This window comes from Phascolarctos cinereus, unplaced genomic scaffold, assembly GCF_003287225.1.
Source record: "Phascolarctos cinereus isolate Bilbo 61053 unplaced genomic scaffold, phaCin_HiC Scaffold_1;HRSCAF=81, whole genome shotgun sequence".
NCBI classification, from domain to species: domain Eukaryota; kingdom Metazoa; phylum Chordata; class Mammalia; order Diprotodontia; family Phascolarctidae; genus Phascolarctos; species Phascolarctos cinereus.
The window spans coordinates 193,719,919-193,737,956 of NW_027555514.1; the positions used below are offsets into that span (position 1 = coordinate 193,719,919).

At 40.4% G+C, this 18,038-nt stretch overlaps 1 protein-coding gene across 1 annotated transcript in view; it reads left to right on the plus strand.

Annotated features, from left to right (window-relative positions):
- Positions 1-18,038, plus strand: part of LOC110218753 (maestro heat-like repeat-containing protein family member 1) — a 73,180-nt gene that overhangs the window by 46,155 nt on the left and 8,987 nt on the right. The window contains 8 exon segments of the mRNA XM_078150101.1: positions 1,854-1,922; positions 1,924-1,989; positions 2,201-2,348; positions 2,862-3,002; positions 8,019-8,192; positions 16,142-16,297; positions 16,638-16,760; positions 17,616-17,721. Coding sequence (XP_078006227.1) covers positions 1,854-1,922; positions 1,924-1,989; positions 2,201-2,348; positions 2,862-3,002; positions 8,019-8,192; positions 16,142-16,297; positions 16,638-16,760; positions 17,616-17,721 — 983 coding nt within the window.

Genomic DNA, 18,038 nt, shown 5'->3' on the forward strand with positions numbered 1-18,038 from the left:
GTAGAGGCTAGGAAGAAAGAGGTCAGAAGGAGCCTTAGAGATCTGTATAGCCTCTTGGGAGAGTTTTTTTAGCCACTCTGGGGCTCGGTTTCCTCCTCTGTAAAATGAAGCAGTTAGACTAGATGACCTTTAAAGTGGGGGAGAACTACAAATGGAAGGGAGTTATGGTCCACCAAGTCTGCCTTTAGGGATGATGTGGCAGCTTCTAAAACAGCTTTCCAGCTTTCCCATTTTGTATAGGAAAAGACCTATCCTTGACATGTGCTAAGAATGCTCCCTTGTTTTGGGGGGCATTCCAGGGTGGCAGTTGGTGGGGGAACAAGGTGAAATCTGTTGACTCTGCTTACAGATCTCTGCTTTGAGATCTTTGTTTTTGTTTTTGTTTTTTGCTTTTAGGCAATTGGGGTTAAGTGACTTGCCCAGGGTCACACAGCTAGTGTCAAGTGTTTGGTCTGAGGCCACATTTGAACTCAGGTCCTCCTGACTTCAGGGCCGGTGCTCTATTCACTGCGCCACCTAGCTGCCCCTGCTTTGAGATCTTTGATCATTGTAACTGGTTGAGGGGCATGAAGGGTAGAAGTTGTACAATCAATGGGGGATGTGTAGTGGATAGAGAGCTGATCTCAGAACTGGGAAGATCTGGGTTCAATTCTAACTGACACATGCTGGCTGTGTTGACCTGGGCAAGTTACTTAACCTCTCTATATGCCAGCCACTTCTCTAAGCTGAGAAGTTGCAGAGAAAGGGCCAAGCTACACTGGTAGAGGAAGTACCTCACTAAAAGCTCCCTAAATCAATGGAATCAAATCCTTGTTCCTATCCCTATGATCCCAGGTGCTGTGAGATCATTTGGATCCAGAGGGGCAACTATCTTTAAGTTATAGGTAGGGAGAGGGAGATTAGAAGAGCTTTCTGCATCTTTTAGGGATGAGAACAAAAGAAGAAGCAGAAAGTCAGGAAGATGAGCTCAAATCTAGTCTCACACATTAGCTGTGTGACCTTGGACTAGTTATTTAACCTCTGCCTCAGTTTCCTCAACTGTAAAATGGGGATAATAACAGTACCTACTGCCCAGGGTTGTTGTGAGGATAACATGAGGTAATATGTGTAAACTTCACGGGATAGTGCCAACATAGTTGGTGCTATATAAATAGTAGCTATAATTTCTATTAATTAAAACTACATAAACAAGATATTAACCAATCAGTATAGGCCAGAATATTCCCACAGATCTATACCAGCCATTCTTAGGGGCATGACGGCCTCCTATTGTTTTCTGAAATGAGCTTTTCCTTTGGGATCCTCCATATGAATGCCAATTCAGATTCTATGGGGGACTGGGGAAAATAAAAGATTAATTTACAACCACAATAATACCAATATAGAGAAAAGGCCTCAGTTATTAACATAGCTACATACAAATGGGTGAAGGTAATAGTAATTCATTTACATTCCCAGAAGAAGAATGTCATTTTTAGTTATGAAAATTCTAAGGAGTAAACATGTTCTTTTACATGTAATAAAAAGGTTCATAGCAATAAAACAGACAATACAGGTGTATAAAGAGAGATTGAATAAGAGAGATAGGATGATCAAAGGAGTTAACACCTGGAAAAAGGTGGTATCAAAATCATAAATAGAGAGGTTGGCCTCTTGACAAGAAAGGATACTTCTTCTGTGAGTGGCAAGAGCAAAGGAGAGAATTGGGGCTGATGTGGAGGGAAAGAAGGAACTCACCACAGACACCTGGAGATTCTGAAGTTGTCTCTTGAGGTTCACAGGATGGGGTACAGGCAGTCACTCTACATCTCTTATTCCTTTATATTCTTCACCAATCCATCCTGGGCTTACAGTTGTGCACTGGAGGCTGTCAAGACTGTATTGGTAGCTGCTGAGTATCATGGGGTTGTATCCCACGTTGACACACCGTGGCTGGGATCTGCTATCCAGCCCCAAGTATTACTACAGGGGAGTCATTGAGTTAACAAGGTGAAACTTGGTCCTCAGTACCTTTAACACCATCCTGGCTAACTGCCTCCCCCCTCATTCCTCTCCACTCTCTGAACCCCAGCCTTTCTTGATTCTCCTCTCCCCATATTCCCAGGGTCCTGATCTTACCACCCCTAGTGTTTCCCAGTCCTTGTTCTATTTCCCAGCCACCTTCCAGGATGCCCTGCCTCCCTGTCCTCTCCACCCTCAGCAACCCTTGGACTCTTGTGTCCTATTCCAGTGGCTTAGTGAGGAAGTGTGACTCCAGTATTCTTCATCGAATCATGAGGGAAGTCAAGCCGCTCCTATACAGTGTGGACGACAGGCAGAGGGTCACGAGTAGGGCTTTGTTTGTTGAGGTAAAAGGCAGAGAGGATGGGCTAGGGTGGGGGAGAGGAGGGAGAGACACTCTGGTCTTTTGTGGGGGAAGCTTTGGTGCCATAATCTGGGAAGGTCTTCATGACCACCTCGCTCCTCACGTCGGTGCTCTGACCCATCCATGGGCTCTACCCTTACCTTGCTCCCTGGACTGGTCCTAAGCTGGGAGCCCATATGTTCTCATCTAACCACTTTGGTTCCATTTTCTCAGGGTATCTCCTGTCCATTTATTTCTTGTGCCCTTTTCCCATTTCTTTACACAGACACTTGGTCCTAGGCCCTACTTGACCTAAATTTCCTGTTTCTTGGTTGCAGGGGGAGGGAAGGAAAAGGGGAATTAGGATATCTAGATGAGGGTTCCCTTCTGAACTTCAGGAGTATGGCTTGAGGTGGCAGGGGAAAAGGAGATACAACCCCAATCTGAATACTGAGCCAGAGACATGGCTGTGCTTCATTCCCTCCAGCTCCCATTCCCACCTGTTTTTCTTTCACAGCTCCTCTGGCACCAATCAGTGGCCCAGACCTTGGGGGAAAATTTTCTGAGTCATCTAATTAAGTGGATCCGGAAACCCAATCCCATCATGAAAGAAATTGGGCTCCGGGGAATAAGTAACCTGGCACTGCACCCAGGGCAGGTGAGAAGAGAAGATGAGATGGCGGGGTGTGGGAGTAGGAGCAAAGGGGAGGCATTTCAAGGAGACTTCTCAGCTGTAGAAGCTTCTAGGTATGGAGTGGGAACAGAGCTACAACTGGGAAGAGTCAGTGGCATATGTGGGTAAGAGTCCCAATGACCGAGTCTGCGTTAGGGTTTGGGAAACTCTGCTATTTAACTGCTAGATAAAGAGTACATCAGTCTCCAGAAGTTAGAATCTAGTGGAAAAGGTAATTAATAGGAGGCCCAAGCTCTAATTCTTCCATTAACTAGTTGTGTGAATTGTAGACAGTAGGATATTGTTAAAAAAAAAAGCAACAACAACAACAACCCAACAACCTTAGACTTGGAGTCAGGAGACTTGGGTCCAAATCCTGGCTCACTACTGAAATGACCTTAGGTATGTCATTTCTACTCTTTAGACCTCTGTTCCTCCATCTGTAAATGAGAAAATAAGACTAGATGAATTCTAAGATCATTTCTCATGATCTTAGGATCATCTCAGTTGTGTCATCAATAAACTAAGGGGATTGGAGTTGAGAAACTCTAAGATTCCTTCCAGGCCTAATGTGATATGATTCTATGAGTATAAATTAATTCTTAATCCTTAAAAGGCCCATTTCTCTGCTTCCATGACTCTCAACCTCTCAGGCTCTGAATTCCCAGGTTCACTGTACTACATCTTCCATTCTCCATCTTATACATTCAATCTTCAACTTTTGCATGGGTAAGGTTCCTAAAAAATGGCACAAAAGTGAAAAATGCTAATGTTGCTAACATTGAATCTAAGCCAAAGAGGAAATTTGGTTCCCACAACCAACAAAAAACTGTAATCTTTGGTATAGATTGCTGAAATTACACTTTTCTGCTTATAGTTCTTTATAATAAAACATTCTGATAATATGCCCTTTTCCTTAACACAATAATCATGAAATAACCCTTAAAATGCAATATACAAAATAAAAGTGGTAACATGCAAAACGTTTTTTCTTACTAGTAATTCCCTAGAATTCTGTGGCATTTTGTGCTAACATCTCAATTTTTTTAAAAATTGAATTTCAGACAATATTCACTTTTCATAACACGTGAAATCTATAGTACTGTAAATGTTGTGATTGTATCATTTAAGTTGTGTCCACCTCTTGACCCTATTTGAAGTTTTCTTGGCAAAGATACTGGAGTGGTTTTCCATTTCCTTCTCCAGTTCATTTTTATAAATGAGGAATTGAGGCAAACAGGGTTAAGTAGCTGTCCACCAGGGTTACACAGCTAGTAAGTGTCTGAGACTGCATTTGAACTTAGGTCCTCCTGATTCCAGGCCCGGTGCTTTATCTACGACACCACCTAGCTGCCCCTACTACCATAACTAGGGTACAGCAAATAAAATTCTTAAAATTAGAACATTTTTTTTAGCCTGAATCTTACCTTCCACTGTATCAGATGGCAATGTGAGAGCACTGTACTGTACACTATACATCTTTTTTTAAATATAAATTTATTTATTTTTAGTTTTCAATATTCACTTCCACAAGTTTTTGAGTTCCAACGTTCTCACCCCTCCCCCCACCCCAAGATGGCATGCATTCTGAATACCCCTTCCCCTGGTCTGCCTTCTCTTCTATCTCTCCCCCTCCCTTCTCTTATCCCCTTCCCCTTCTATTTTCCTGTAGCAGGATAGACTTCTGTACCCCATTTCCTGTATTTCTTATTTCCCAGTTGCATGTGAAAACAATTTTTTTTTAAAACATGTGTTTTTAAAACTTTGAGTTCCAAATTTTCTCCCTTCCTCCCTCCCCATCCACCCTCATTGAAAAGGCAAGCAACTCAATATAGGTTGTACATGTGCAGTTATGCAAAACACTTCCTTAGTAGACATGTTGTGAAAAACTAACTCTATTTCCCTTAATCCTATCCTGCCCTCCCATTTATTCTATTCTTTCTTTTGACCCTGTCCCTCCTCAGAAGTATTTGCTTCTGATTACCCTCTTTCCCAATCTGCCCTCCTCTCTATCACCCCCTGCTCTCTTGTCCCCTTCTCCCCCTATTTTCCTGTAGGGTAAGACAGATTTCCATACCCAATTGAATGTGTATGTTATTCTCCTTAAGCCAAATCCTATGAGAATAAGATTCCCTCATTCCCTCTCACCTTCCCCTGTTTCCCCTCCACTGTGAGAGACTTTCTTTTGTTTTTTTTTTTTGTGAGATAATTTACCCCATTCTACCTCTCCCTTTCTTCTCCAAGTATCATCCTCTCTCATCCCTTAATTTTATTCTCCAGATATGACCCCTTAATCTTCAACTCACCCTGTGCCCTCTATCTATCTATCTATCTATCTATCTATCTATCTATCTATCTATCTATACATACATACATACAATTTTTTTCCTTCAACTACCCTAATACTGACAAAGTTCTCATGAGTTACAAATATCATCTTTCCATGCAGGAATGTAAACAGTTCAATCTTAATAAGTCTCTTATGATTTCTCTTTCCTGTTTACCTCTTCATGTTCCACTGAGTCCTGTATTTGAAAGTCAAATTTTCTTTAGCTCTGGTCTTTTCATCAGGAATGCTTGAAAGTCCTCTATTTCACTGAATGACCATTTTTTCCCCTGAAGGATTATACTCAGTTTTGCTGGGTAGGTGATTCTTGGTTGTAATCCTATCTCCTTTGCCCTCCTGAATATTATATTCCATGCCCTGCAGTCCTTTAATGTAGAAGCTGCTAAATCTTGTGTTATCCTGATTGTGTTTCCTTCTGGCAGCTTGTAATATTTTCTCCTTGACCTGGGAACTCTGGAATTGGGCTACAATATTCCTAGGAGTTTTCCTTTGGGGATCTCTTTCAGGAGGAGATCTGTGGATTCTTTCAATTTCTATTTTGCCCTCTGGTTCTATATATCAGGGCAGTTTTCCTTGATAATTTCTTGAAAGATGATGTCTAGGCTCTTTTTTTGATCATGGCTTTCAGATAGTCCAATCATTTTTATTCTCTCTCCTGGCTCTATTTTCCAGGTCAGTTGTTTTTCCAATGAGATATTTCACATTGTTTTCTAATTTTTCATTCTTTTGGATTTGTTTTACAGTTTCTTGATTTCTCATAAAGTCACTGTCTTCCAATTGCTCTATTCTAATTTTTAAGGAAGTATTTTCTTCAGCAATCTTTTGGACTTCCTTTTCCATTTGGCCAATTTTCTTTTTAGGGCATTTTTCTCCTCATTGGCTTTTTGGACCTCTTTTGCCATTTGGGTTAGGCTTTTTTAAGGTGTTATTTTCTTCAGTATTTTTTTGGGTCTCCTTTAGCAAGCTGTTGACTTGTTTTTCATGATTTTCTTGCATCACTCTCATTTCTCTTCCCAGTTTTTCCTCTACTTCCCTTACTTGCTTCTCAAAATCCCTTTTGAGCTCTTCCAAGGCCTGGGACTGATTCATATTTTTCTTGGAGGCTTTGGATGTAGGAGCTTTGACTTTGTTGTCTTCTTCTGGTTGTATATTTTGATCTTCTTTTTCACCAAAGTAAGATAATATAGTCTGACTCTTTTTGCTGCTTGCTCATGATCCCAGCCAATTACTTGAGTTTTAAACTCTTTGTTAAGGTAAGAGTCTGCTTCCAATGTGGAGAGTGTACTGTCCCAAGCTTCAGGGGTTTGTGTAGCTGTTTTCAGAGATACTTGTAGGGACCTGTAAATTTTCAGTTCTTCCAAGGTGGTATGATAAGGGGCGAGGTGTTTACTCCTTTCCTGGCCTGTGACCACAAGTATTCCTTTCTGTCCTGTAACTGTGAGGAGGGGTTCCTCTCCACAGCCACTACAAGCTCCACCACGCCAGCGCTCCTCCTCACCCCAGCACTGCCGCCCAGAACTGTGACCCAGATCCACACATGGGCAAAGCAAGAGATTCCTGCCTCAGCACTGGCAAAGTGATCCCTGCAGTCCCTCTCTGATCAGCCACTGGATTCCCCCTCAGTCTGTGGGCCAGAAGCTCGGGAAGCAGCTGCCCCCCCAGGGCCACACTCTTGGGGAATGGAGCTGAAACCCTGCCTTCCTCTCTGACCACCGACAGAAACAGACTTTTCCCACTGACCTTCTAAGTTGTCTTTGGCATTCGTGGATTGAGGAGTCTGGAAACCTCCACAGCTGCCCGCAATTCAGTCCTCTGAGGCCTGCCCCAGGTTTGCTGCGGCCTGTGTGCCCACGCCGTGCTGCGTTGCACTCCCAGCCCGGCGCGATACACCTTTCTGATCAATCATCCAGGTTGTCTTGGGCTGGAAATTTGTTTCACTCTGTCTTTTTGTGGGTTCTGCTGCTTCAGAATTTGTTTAGAGCCATTTTTTATGAGTATTTGGAGGGGTTTTGGGGGAGAGCTCAAGCAAGTCACTGCTTTCACTCCGCCATCTTGGCTCTGCCCTACACTATACACCTACCTCTCTATCTTGGCTGCCTTCTAAAATCCAAGGAAGAAGTTACTTGGACTTTAGTCACTGCTGTTGGAAGACTTTGAGACTGGTGAGATCTTGACATCATTAGAGCTGAAAGGTCTCATACTATGCTTTGGGAGCGTAATTGCAACACAAAACTCGTTTTAAAGGCAAACAATGAAAATATACTTAACTCTACAAGGATAGAATGAACAAGACAAGGGAAATGACTAGTGGGATACCCGCCACTCCACAAACTTGCATGCATCACACCTCACACTTTTTTTTCTCTATTGCACCTAGGGCTAATGGTTGGCAATAGGAAAGTGAAAATGAAGTTACTAATAAAATCATGCAAATTCTTGAAGCCATCAAAGTTAAATACAGGAATGTTGAGGATTGGCTGTATCAATGAGTTGCTGCACTGTTGACCTCTTGTAGTCTGTCTGTCTCACCAGCATCTAGTTGCTTTTGAGCTTCTACTAGTTCACTCAGAATCTTTTTCCTTACAACCCCTACTGCTGCTCTTAGTGAAGCCCATTCTCTTAGCAATTAATAACCTCTGCACTCTTCCTTCCAGGAATGGGCAGTTGCACGTCTACTTCCAGACATTCGGAGCTTCCTAAAAAAGGAGGAGTTGGTGGCAGTGCAGGCAGTGAAGGGCCTATGCAACATCATTTGTCATACACAAGGAAGTGTAGTCCAGAAGGCCTTCTGCAGTATCTCCAACCAACTACTACCCCTCATCAATGATGTATGTGTAAGAGTTGTAGACTGTGTGACAAAGGTGGCCCACATATAACAAGAAATTATAGATAGATCTGGAATGCTGCACTCCATAGCCAAGGGAGACTAGAGTTCCATATTTCTGGTTTTAAGAAGATAGCTGTGGCAGGGCAATTGCTCACGCACTCTCCTACCTTCAAGAGAAATATAGGGCTTGGAATTATATCCTTCTTTCACATATAAGGTATTTGTAGCCTAGAAGTATTATTCTTATTGGGGGTTCAGTCTAAAAGCCACTTTGGTCACTAAGGGCAGGGGAAGTAATTCCACTCTATACTTAGAGGGTAATTTTATCTTGACTGATTTAACTTCTCCTCTCATCATAAGCTTATTATAGATAAGATAATCACAAAGAGAGAGCAAAAATATTTATAAAAAGAAGCAGTATAATAGTAATTGGGGAAGTCACACAGATTAGTTTGGACAATAGAGCACAAGAGTCAGGGGACTAGAAGAGATATGAATCTCAACTCAATGGGAGAAAATACCCAATAATATATTCTTATTTTTTAAAATGTTTTTATATCTCTTTTTTGTAACAGCACAGTTTCTCTCTCCTTTCTTCTCCCACAGAGCCCTTCCATATGACAAACAGTATTTTTAAGAGACAAAAAGAGGGAAAAATAAGCATAATTGATCAATACATCAAAAAAGTCTGAAAATATGTGCAACATACAGCACTCATGAACCTCCCTCCTTTGTAAAGTAGTGAGATGAGAGTCTCTTTTCATAGCTATTCTTTTGAGCTGTACTTGTTCTTTATAATTTTGCAATATTTACTTTTGATTTTTTTTGGAGTGTCTGATTATTCTGTCCACATTAATTATTGTAGTAATTGTGTATATTGTTTTCTTAGCTCTGCTTACTTCACTCTGCATCAGTTCATGTAGATCTTTCCATTCCTATCTGTATTCATCACAGTTGTCATTTATTACATCACAGCAATATTTATTAAATGCGTGTACCACACTTTCTTTACCCATTCCCTAATCAATGGGCATCTACTTAATTTCTAATTCTTTGCCATCACAAAAAGTGTTGTTGTAAATATTTTGGTGTATAGAGGTACTTTCTTCTTACTGCAGCCTTTTTTGAGATTTAATCATAGTAATGGAATCTCTGGGTCAAAGAGTGAGGGCATTTTTGTCACTTTATTTGCATAATTCCAAATTGTTTTCCAATATCAGTACTGATTCACCAATGTATTATATCCAAATCCATCTAACATTGATTATTGCCATTTTTCTGGTCATCTTTAACGATTTTCTAGATATGAGGTCCATCTTTTTTCATTAATGCTGAAGTTCAGGTTTAAAGGATAGAAAATCTTGAGCTGCAGCTTGAGTTCCTTTGCTCCTTGGAACACATTATTCCATTCCCTCCTGTGGTTACAAGTGAATGCATAGTAATCTTGTGTAATTTGAATTTCTTTTTCTTTATATTTTAAGGTATTTGTCCAGGTCACTTGCTGAATTTATTGTTTGTCAGTGGAATTGTTAAATTTAATTACTATCTGTCTTGGAATTTTCAGCATACAGTTTTGGGTTTTTTTTAGGAGGCAATTTGTGGATTTTTTTCAATTGGCACTTTGTTTTCTATGTTTAGATTCTGGGGAGTTTAAAAACTTTTTATTGCATTACAATATTCATGTTTTTTTTTAATGCAATGTGTTCTTTTGGGAGATCTTAAATTGTCTCTAAGCATACTATTTGTAGATCAATCAGTTTGGTTTGTATGGAGGTCATATTTTCTGTTAATGTCATTGCTTTTGTTTCTCTTCTTCTAGACCAGAGGTTGCTAAACTTATTTTTCTTACCATCCCTTGTTTAAAAAAATAAATTATTCAGCAGCTCCCCCATCGGAAATCTATTTTCTTTAACTTTTTAAAAATTTTGCATTATTTCAAAAAAGATAAGATATACATATTTTAAAATAAATTATTTTTAGTCTTCAACACTCATTTCCATAAGATTTTGAGTTTTAAATTTTCTCCTCCTCCTTCCCCTCCCCCCTCCGCAAGACAGCATGCAATCTGATATAGCTTTACATATATTCATATTAAACATATTTTCATATTAGTCATGTTGTAAAGAAGAATTAGAACCTATGGGAGGAACCATGAGGAGGAAGAAACAAAGTCCAATAACAATGAAAGAGCAAATAGTATGCTTCCATCTGCATTCAGACTCCAAAATTCTTTCTGTGGATATGGATAACATTTTCCATCATGAATATTTTGGAATTGTCTTAGATCCTTATATTACTGAGAAGAGCTAAATCTATCAAAGTTAGCCATTGCACAATTTGCTGTTACTATGTATGATGTCCTCCTGGTTTTACTCATTTCATTCAGCATCAGTTCATGTAAGTCTTTCCAGGTTTTTCGGAAATCCAGCTGATCATCACTTTTTATAGGATAATAGCATACCATTACATTCATATTCCATGACCTGTTCAGCCATTCCCCATTTGATGGGCATCCCCTGAATTTCCAATTCTTGCCACCACAAAAAGAGCTGCTATAACCATTTTTGTACAAGTGGGTCCTTTTCCCATTTTTATGATCTCTTTGGGATTCAGACCTAGAAGTGGTATTTCTGGGTCAAAGGGTATACACAGTTTTATAGCCCTTTGGGCATAGTTCCAAATTGCTCTCCAGAATGGTTGGATCAGTTCACAATGCATTAGTGTTCCAATTTTCCTATATCTTCTCCATCATTTATCATTTTCCTGTTCTGTCATGTTAGCCAATCTGATAGATGTGATTAGATAAATGCAAACCAAAATTTGCTCATTTGCTTTTCTCTAATCAATAGTGATTTAGAGCACTTTTTCATATGACTATAGATAGCTTTAATTTCTTCATTTGAAAACTGCCTGTTCATATCCTTTGACCATTTATGAGTTGGGGAATGACTTGGATTCTTATAAATTTGACTCAATTCTCTATATATTTTAGAAATGAGGCCTCTATCAGAGACACTGACTGTAAAAATTCCTTCCCCAGCTTTCTGCTTCCCTTCTAATCTTGGTTGCATTGGTTTTGTTGTGTAAAAACTTTTCAATTCAATGTAATGAAAACCATCCATTTTGGAAAAAATGACACAAATTTAATAATTTCGTGTAAACTTGTGGGTGTTTTTCTGCATTGAAATTTTGATGATGCAGTATCATGTCATGTAACTGTCTAGTATTGTATTGTAAACAAGTCATCACATGCACATATTCCTGCTGATGCATGTTGGACTTCCCAACAATGCATGACACACTGGCCTGCCAACACTTGCTTGTTAAGACCTGTCAGCAGACTTGACTACTGACCAATTACAACTTGCATTTTGTGTGTTTATTTGGAATATAATGTAATCACTGTGACTTTAACTCTGTTATACAATAGTATATAACAATATACAACGACATGCTATGAAACATGTATGAATGGTTTTTCAAAATTTTCTTATTTTCTCTTCTTCCCTTATGCTTCCACGGCCCCCTTATTTTTATTCAATGCCCCCCCCCCAATTGCACCTGAGCCTACTACCACTCCCTTGGATCCTTCCAGCAGCCCCCAGTAGTGGTATTGCCCACTTTGGGAACCTATGTATCTAGACAGACTTTTACTTCAATACATTTGCATTTCCAATCAGTTATTTTCTCTTTTTATTCCTCTGATGAGATATGCCACCCAGGATGTATTCATTCACTTTTCCTACAATTACTTTTGTTGTGCATACCATAAATACCATAAGTATTTCCCAATACTTATTCCTCTTTTAAACCATTTAGAAACATCCTGCTGTGGTTTGGAATCTACAGTGTCCTCAGTCCCAAATCACATATTAATTTAGTTTCCCTTGTTTTATAATATTTATTCATTAAAGTCTGGCCTCTTTTACCTTATCTGGAGGTCATATTCCCTTCTATTATTAATATATTCCATATTGGTTTATCTGCTTATGTTCAAGGTCTTTAACTGAGGATTTTTCCTCTTGACACTATTGGAAATTTTAATATTAAAACATTTTCCTCCCACTGCTCACTTTCTGACTTCTTCCCCTTTGACGGTGGTTTCCCTGGGAGTTAGACCTCAAAACCACTTCAGACTTCTACTATGTTGAAAAATTCGTATTTTACAGGCCTCAGTTTTTTTCCCTAAGTGACTTCACAGGGAATAGAACTGGCCCAAATAGGATGCTGGGTTCTTTCCCTCAAATTTAGTAGGGTGACACATTGCCATATACATGTCATGCCCTAATTTCCTCTGTTCTTTAGTTCTCTGGCTGAGCTCTGTTGTAGCGCAGAGTGCTGGTATTCTGCTGTTCCAGCCTGAGCAAGCTTCTGTCTTTTGACTTTCCACAGTTCCAGTTGGCTGGGCGGTTGGTTGGTGGTGATGGTAGAGTTGAGTTCTTTTGCAAGTCCCAGGGTAGGTTTGTGTGGCTACAGCATGGTGGGAAGTGGATAAGGGGGTACATTAAGAAAGCCTAGCTATGGAGAATTGCTAGTTAATAGAGAATTGCTTTCTGTGTTGTTAGTTCATTGAATAGTTATCTTGGTTGGGTTCTTGGTGTCGTAGACTGTGGAGAGAGCTGAAATTGCTTTATCTCTTCTGCATCATCCCTATTTTGGAGAGGTTTGAGAGATTATGAGGGGCAGAGCAAATATTTAGTCTTTCATCCTGTTGCTCACGTGACCTGACTGTTCACTCTTAATCTTTGGGAGTATAGGCACTAGGAATCAAAGGACATTTTGAGGTACCATCTCCTCTCTACATATCTTTGGCCCCAGGGGTCTCCTGTTTACCATCTAAAATCTAGGCCTTGCTTTCTTTCTTGCCCCATCTTTCTCCTCTACTTCTCTCTCAGAAAGTTCTCAACCAATCAGGAGTCACATCTCCCTGAACCTCCACAGAATCACAAGGCTATCCTTTAGGGGAATTCCCAGCCCACTTTGAGTGCAGGTAGATGGCTTAAGGGTCACATATATATGGGACTGAGGCCCCAGGTTGGGTGAGGAGCACTGGGGGACAAGGGATTAGAGACTGGCCCTGGGAACTGGGAATGGGGCTTCTAGGTTAGGATCCAGACCATGGCAACTAAAGAGTCAAAGTTGGAGGCAAAGGGCTCGGGTGGCTTGACTGGTAAGGCTAGGATGGAGACAGATGAGTAGAAGAGAAACTTAGGTGTAGGAGAACCGGGTAAAGTATGCCCTAATCTCTTTGCCTCTAATTTTTCTGATATGTATATATATATATATATATATATATATATATATACATATATGTACACACACACACACATATATATATATACTTATACATACACACACACACACACACAAATACAATGTACACACATCTGAAGCTTCTTATTTCATAGATTTAGAGGTGGAAGTGACCTTAGAGGCCATCCAGCTCAGTCCCTGCCTCATTTTACAGAGGAGAAAACTCATGATTAGAGAAATTAAGTGATTTACCCAAGGTCAAAGAGTTAGTAAGCAACAGAGGCAGGCTTTGTTGTAGTAACTGTGACAAATTTAATTAGCAATAAAGTAGATGCCCATTGATCAGAGAATGGGTAAAGAAAATGTGGTACATGAATTTAATGAATATTTCTGTGATGTAATAAATGACAAATGTGATGACTGCAGAGAGGAATGAAAAGATCTATGGGAACTGATGCTGAGTAAAGTAAGCAGAGCCAAGAAAACAATATACACAATTACTATAACAATTCAAAATTCAGGTCCTCTGACTCCAAAGCACATGTTTTTTCCCCCCAATGCATCACATATGTGAGGTGGGAGGGAGAGGAGGAGCTGACTAAAGAAGAGGCTACTTCCTGATCTATTATTCCTGGGACTAATCCAGTTTGGTAATAGAAGTCCTGATCCTAGAAAAACATCTGCTACAAGGGCAACTTGGAGTGACCTGGCTCTACCTTTTAGTTGTATAGCTCTACCCCTGTGGAGGGAGAGCATGGGGTTATGATAAAGGCATGGCCAAGACACTGGAAAGAAGAGGGAGGTATCAGTACAGAGGAAAGAATACTTGCAAGTAAAGAGACATCTTGGGTGGATCACGTTACCCCTTTGGCCCTCATTTTTTTCACCTGTAAATCAAGAGGGTAGAACTAGATGATCTCCCAGCTTAGCAGCCACATAACCTCGAGGTTGCAGGTTATCTGCCCCTGTCCTAGGCTGTTTTCTAGCTCTGGGAATTTGAGGGGTTCCAGGGTGGGGATAGGGCAGCTGGGTGGCACGGTAGATAGAGTGCTGGGCCTCAAGTCAGGAAGACCTGAATTGAAATCTGGCTTCAGACACTTACTAGCTATGTGACCCTACTAGGCAAGTCACTTAACACTGTTTGCCTCACCTTTCCTCACCTGTAAGACCATCTAGAGAAGGAAATGGTAAGCTACTCTAGTAACTTTGCCAAGAAAACCCAAAAAGGGGTCATGAAGAGTCAGACGCAACTGAAAGTGACTGAACAACAACAAAAGGGTGGGCAGTGGGGAAAAGTCCCCAAATCTCCAATTCAGAATTTTCTAGGCCATGTTCATTCCCTTTTATTAACATGTCATGTTCATATAATTTTGGCCCTGCAAAGGATAATGAAAAACTATGAATTCTTTTTTTTTAAGTGAAAGAGGCAGCTAGGTAGTACAGTAGATAAGAATGCTGGACCTAGAGTTAGGAAGCTCTGAGCTCAAAATCTGCTTCAGGTGCTTTGTGACTCTCTTCCAGCCTCAATTTCCTTATCTGTAAAATGGGGATAAAAATACAATCTCTCACAGGTTCTTGTATGGATCAAGGAAGAAAACATGTATGGTGCTTTGTAAACCGTAAAGTGCTATATAAATACTGGCTATTATTATCTTTACTATTATTGTTAAGTGTGTACTGTGTTCTTTATTGAGTAACATAGAAAAATACTACATCATTTGTGAACCTTGCTACCTAAGAACTCATTGGTGACCTCCCCCTACTCCAAACCCTTTGGGCCAGTCATATTATGAAACCCTTCATTCCTTTGTTCAGAAGAAAATGTAATAGAATTAAGGTTTAAACAATTGTGGTACAATTAGATTAGTGTTATCAATTTCAAACAAACATGCAACTTGAAGTTGAGAACACTGGGCTCACCAAGAAGTGGTTAAGAGAGCAGCTGCTGGAGTTCAGGGAAACAATTCCTGGTTCAATCACCTACTAGCTGTGTGAACTCTAGCAAGACACTTTTCATTTTCTCCTCTGTAAATGGGGATGAAAATATATGTATTTATAAACCACAAAGCTTACATTTAATAGAAGTCTAAGCTGCTACTAATAAAAATAATAAACATCTTCAGTACGCTTAGCATTATTTTAGGCACTCGATCCCAGGAGCATAGACTAAGAGTTAAGGGAGCTGCCTTAGGGACCATCTATTCATACCCCCTACCTGGTTTAAGACAGGGTCTAAGACAAACATGCTGATGGCATTATGAAGAGGAAAATACACAATGCTGGCATTTGTTAGCAAATAAAGAGGATACTACTGACTCACCGGGACAGCAAGACACACACTTCAAATAGTCATAGTATATAGTGATCATTCATTTATTTCCCATTTACTAATCCATTCCCATTTACTCTGTCCCCTTTGTGAATATTACAGCTAGATGGCTGAGTAGGGTTAAAGGTACAATCTGTCGTTAATAGCCCCTAAGGGAACAGAGCCCATTTGCCCTATACTCTAATTAACTGAACAATTAGCCAAAGAAACATTGAATATATGGGTAATGTTCAATATTTGTATTATATACACATAATAAAGACCAGTGTATTTTTGAGGGATAGCTATGGGAGTTTTGCACCTGTGCAGGGCAGGGCCATATAGAAGCATCACCTGGACATTTCCATTCTGCTACTCCATGGCTGGAGAGGGACCAGGTATGGATTTCAGCCACCTCTGCCCTTAGCCACATGCTGCATCAAGTCTGCAAGTTCAAGCTGGGTCATAAAACCCGAAAGGAGGTCTATAAGTTCCTCATACCACTTTTGATCAGCATTCAAGATAATAACTTGGAGGTAGCCAAGGTAAGATTGATCTTTCCTCCTTCAGACTACAGGCCACTTTACCCTTCTTTCCCTGCCCCTGCCTGTGGGAAAGCCAAAGGGGATGCTTGGTTTGGCCATGTATCTCATCCCTATATCTGTGACACTATACTGTAGGCCTACACCCATCACAACCAGCTTTACCTCAGGTCCCATGGTAACATATAAAGTCCTTTATACTTAGTCTCTGATGCTTCTGCTCCATCATCCCCCTTTTTCCAAGTTTTTTGACCCTCCATCTAAGCCTACTCCCTTAGCTATGAAGGACTATGGGGTGGAGTTTCCTTTGGAAACTTGGGATTCTTCTTTTTCTATCTCACAGGTCTGTGTAAAGACCTTGATTGAATGGGCTGTTGGGATTGGATGGACATCACTGAAGGAAACATTCCAAAATATAGTCATAACTGACCATGTGAAGATACTGGAAGAAACATGCAAATGCCTGGTGAGCAAAAAAGCTTCTTCGAAGTCATAGCTATTGTACTGGCTGAGGGGACTCTTAGACACATTAGCGTAGAAGAGGTAGGAAAGAGATGGTATATAGGGAATAAAAAAAAAGCACCATTTTGTTTAGTCTTCTACTCTTCAAAGTCCTGTTTTTCCATTCTTCCATGTCTTAACCCCCCATCCTCCATTATCCATACACTTTGGGTTCATAGAAGTTCATGGCCTATAATGCATCTGGTCCCTCAGTATCAGCTGTAAGCTTTCCCAGTTTGTAGACCCTGATTGTAGAGGCCAGACAGTGTTATATTAAGTTCATAGCAGCATGGCGGAGGTCACCAGGGAACAGTATCCAAAGAATCAAGCACTAACTAGAAGTCAGAAACTGGAGATTAGGGACTTATACTTACCAGAAGTCAAAAGCATACAAGAGAGGAAGAATTCAGGTATTAAATAATGTTTGGAAGAACAGGCAAGTATTAGCAGTCTGGGAAAACAAAGTCTAGAAGTCATGGGGTCAGGCAAGGTTTAGGGGAGCATTTAGATCTCAGAGTCATGATTACAGGTAAATGGGTTGGAGTACTACTAATCAAAACATAAGGATGCAAACTTAATACTTAGAGAAGTATAACAGAGCCAAGAGCTTCTAATGTACTTCCTGTCAAAGTAGCCCCTATATCAAGGTATGAGCAAGCATGGGCTTAAAGGAATGAGTATTGGTGTGGGATGGAAAAACATGTGGGTTGGTTCTCATCTTGCTTGGACAAAAGGAAAGAGGACTGTGTTCACAGAGAAGTTCTGAAAGGCAGCTTCCCCCATGGATCAGGGCCAGCAACATCTCTTGCTGCTTCCACAGGTCGGCACAAAGAAAAAACATTTGGTGGGAAAGTTACTCTTCCAGAGCTTTGACTTCCTGCAGAGTCGACGGCCCTTCATTAGGGCTGCAGCAATAACACTCATAGGTAAAGTCACCTTACTGTATTGGACTACACTTTCCAGAACTTTTCTCTTCTATCCTCCTTTCCTTTATCCTGTTTCCTTTTGCAAGATGAATAATACAGAACAGTGTAATGGTTTGCTTGACCTCATCTTTTCCTGGGTTTGTCCCAATTTACAAAAATGATTCTATTTCCAGGAAAATTTTGCCTTCAGTTTTCTCATCTGCAAAATAAGGACTGTAGGATTATAGACACAAAGCTAAAAGGCATCTTGGAGGTCATCTTCACCTTTCAAGAAACATTAAGCTGGATGGTCTTTAAGGGCCTTTCCCACTCTGACC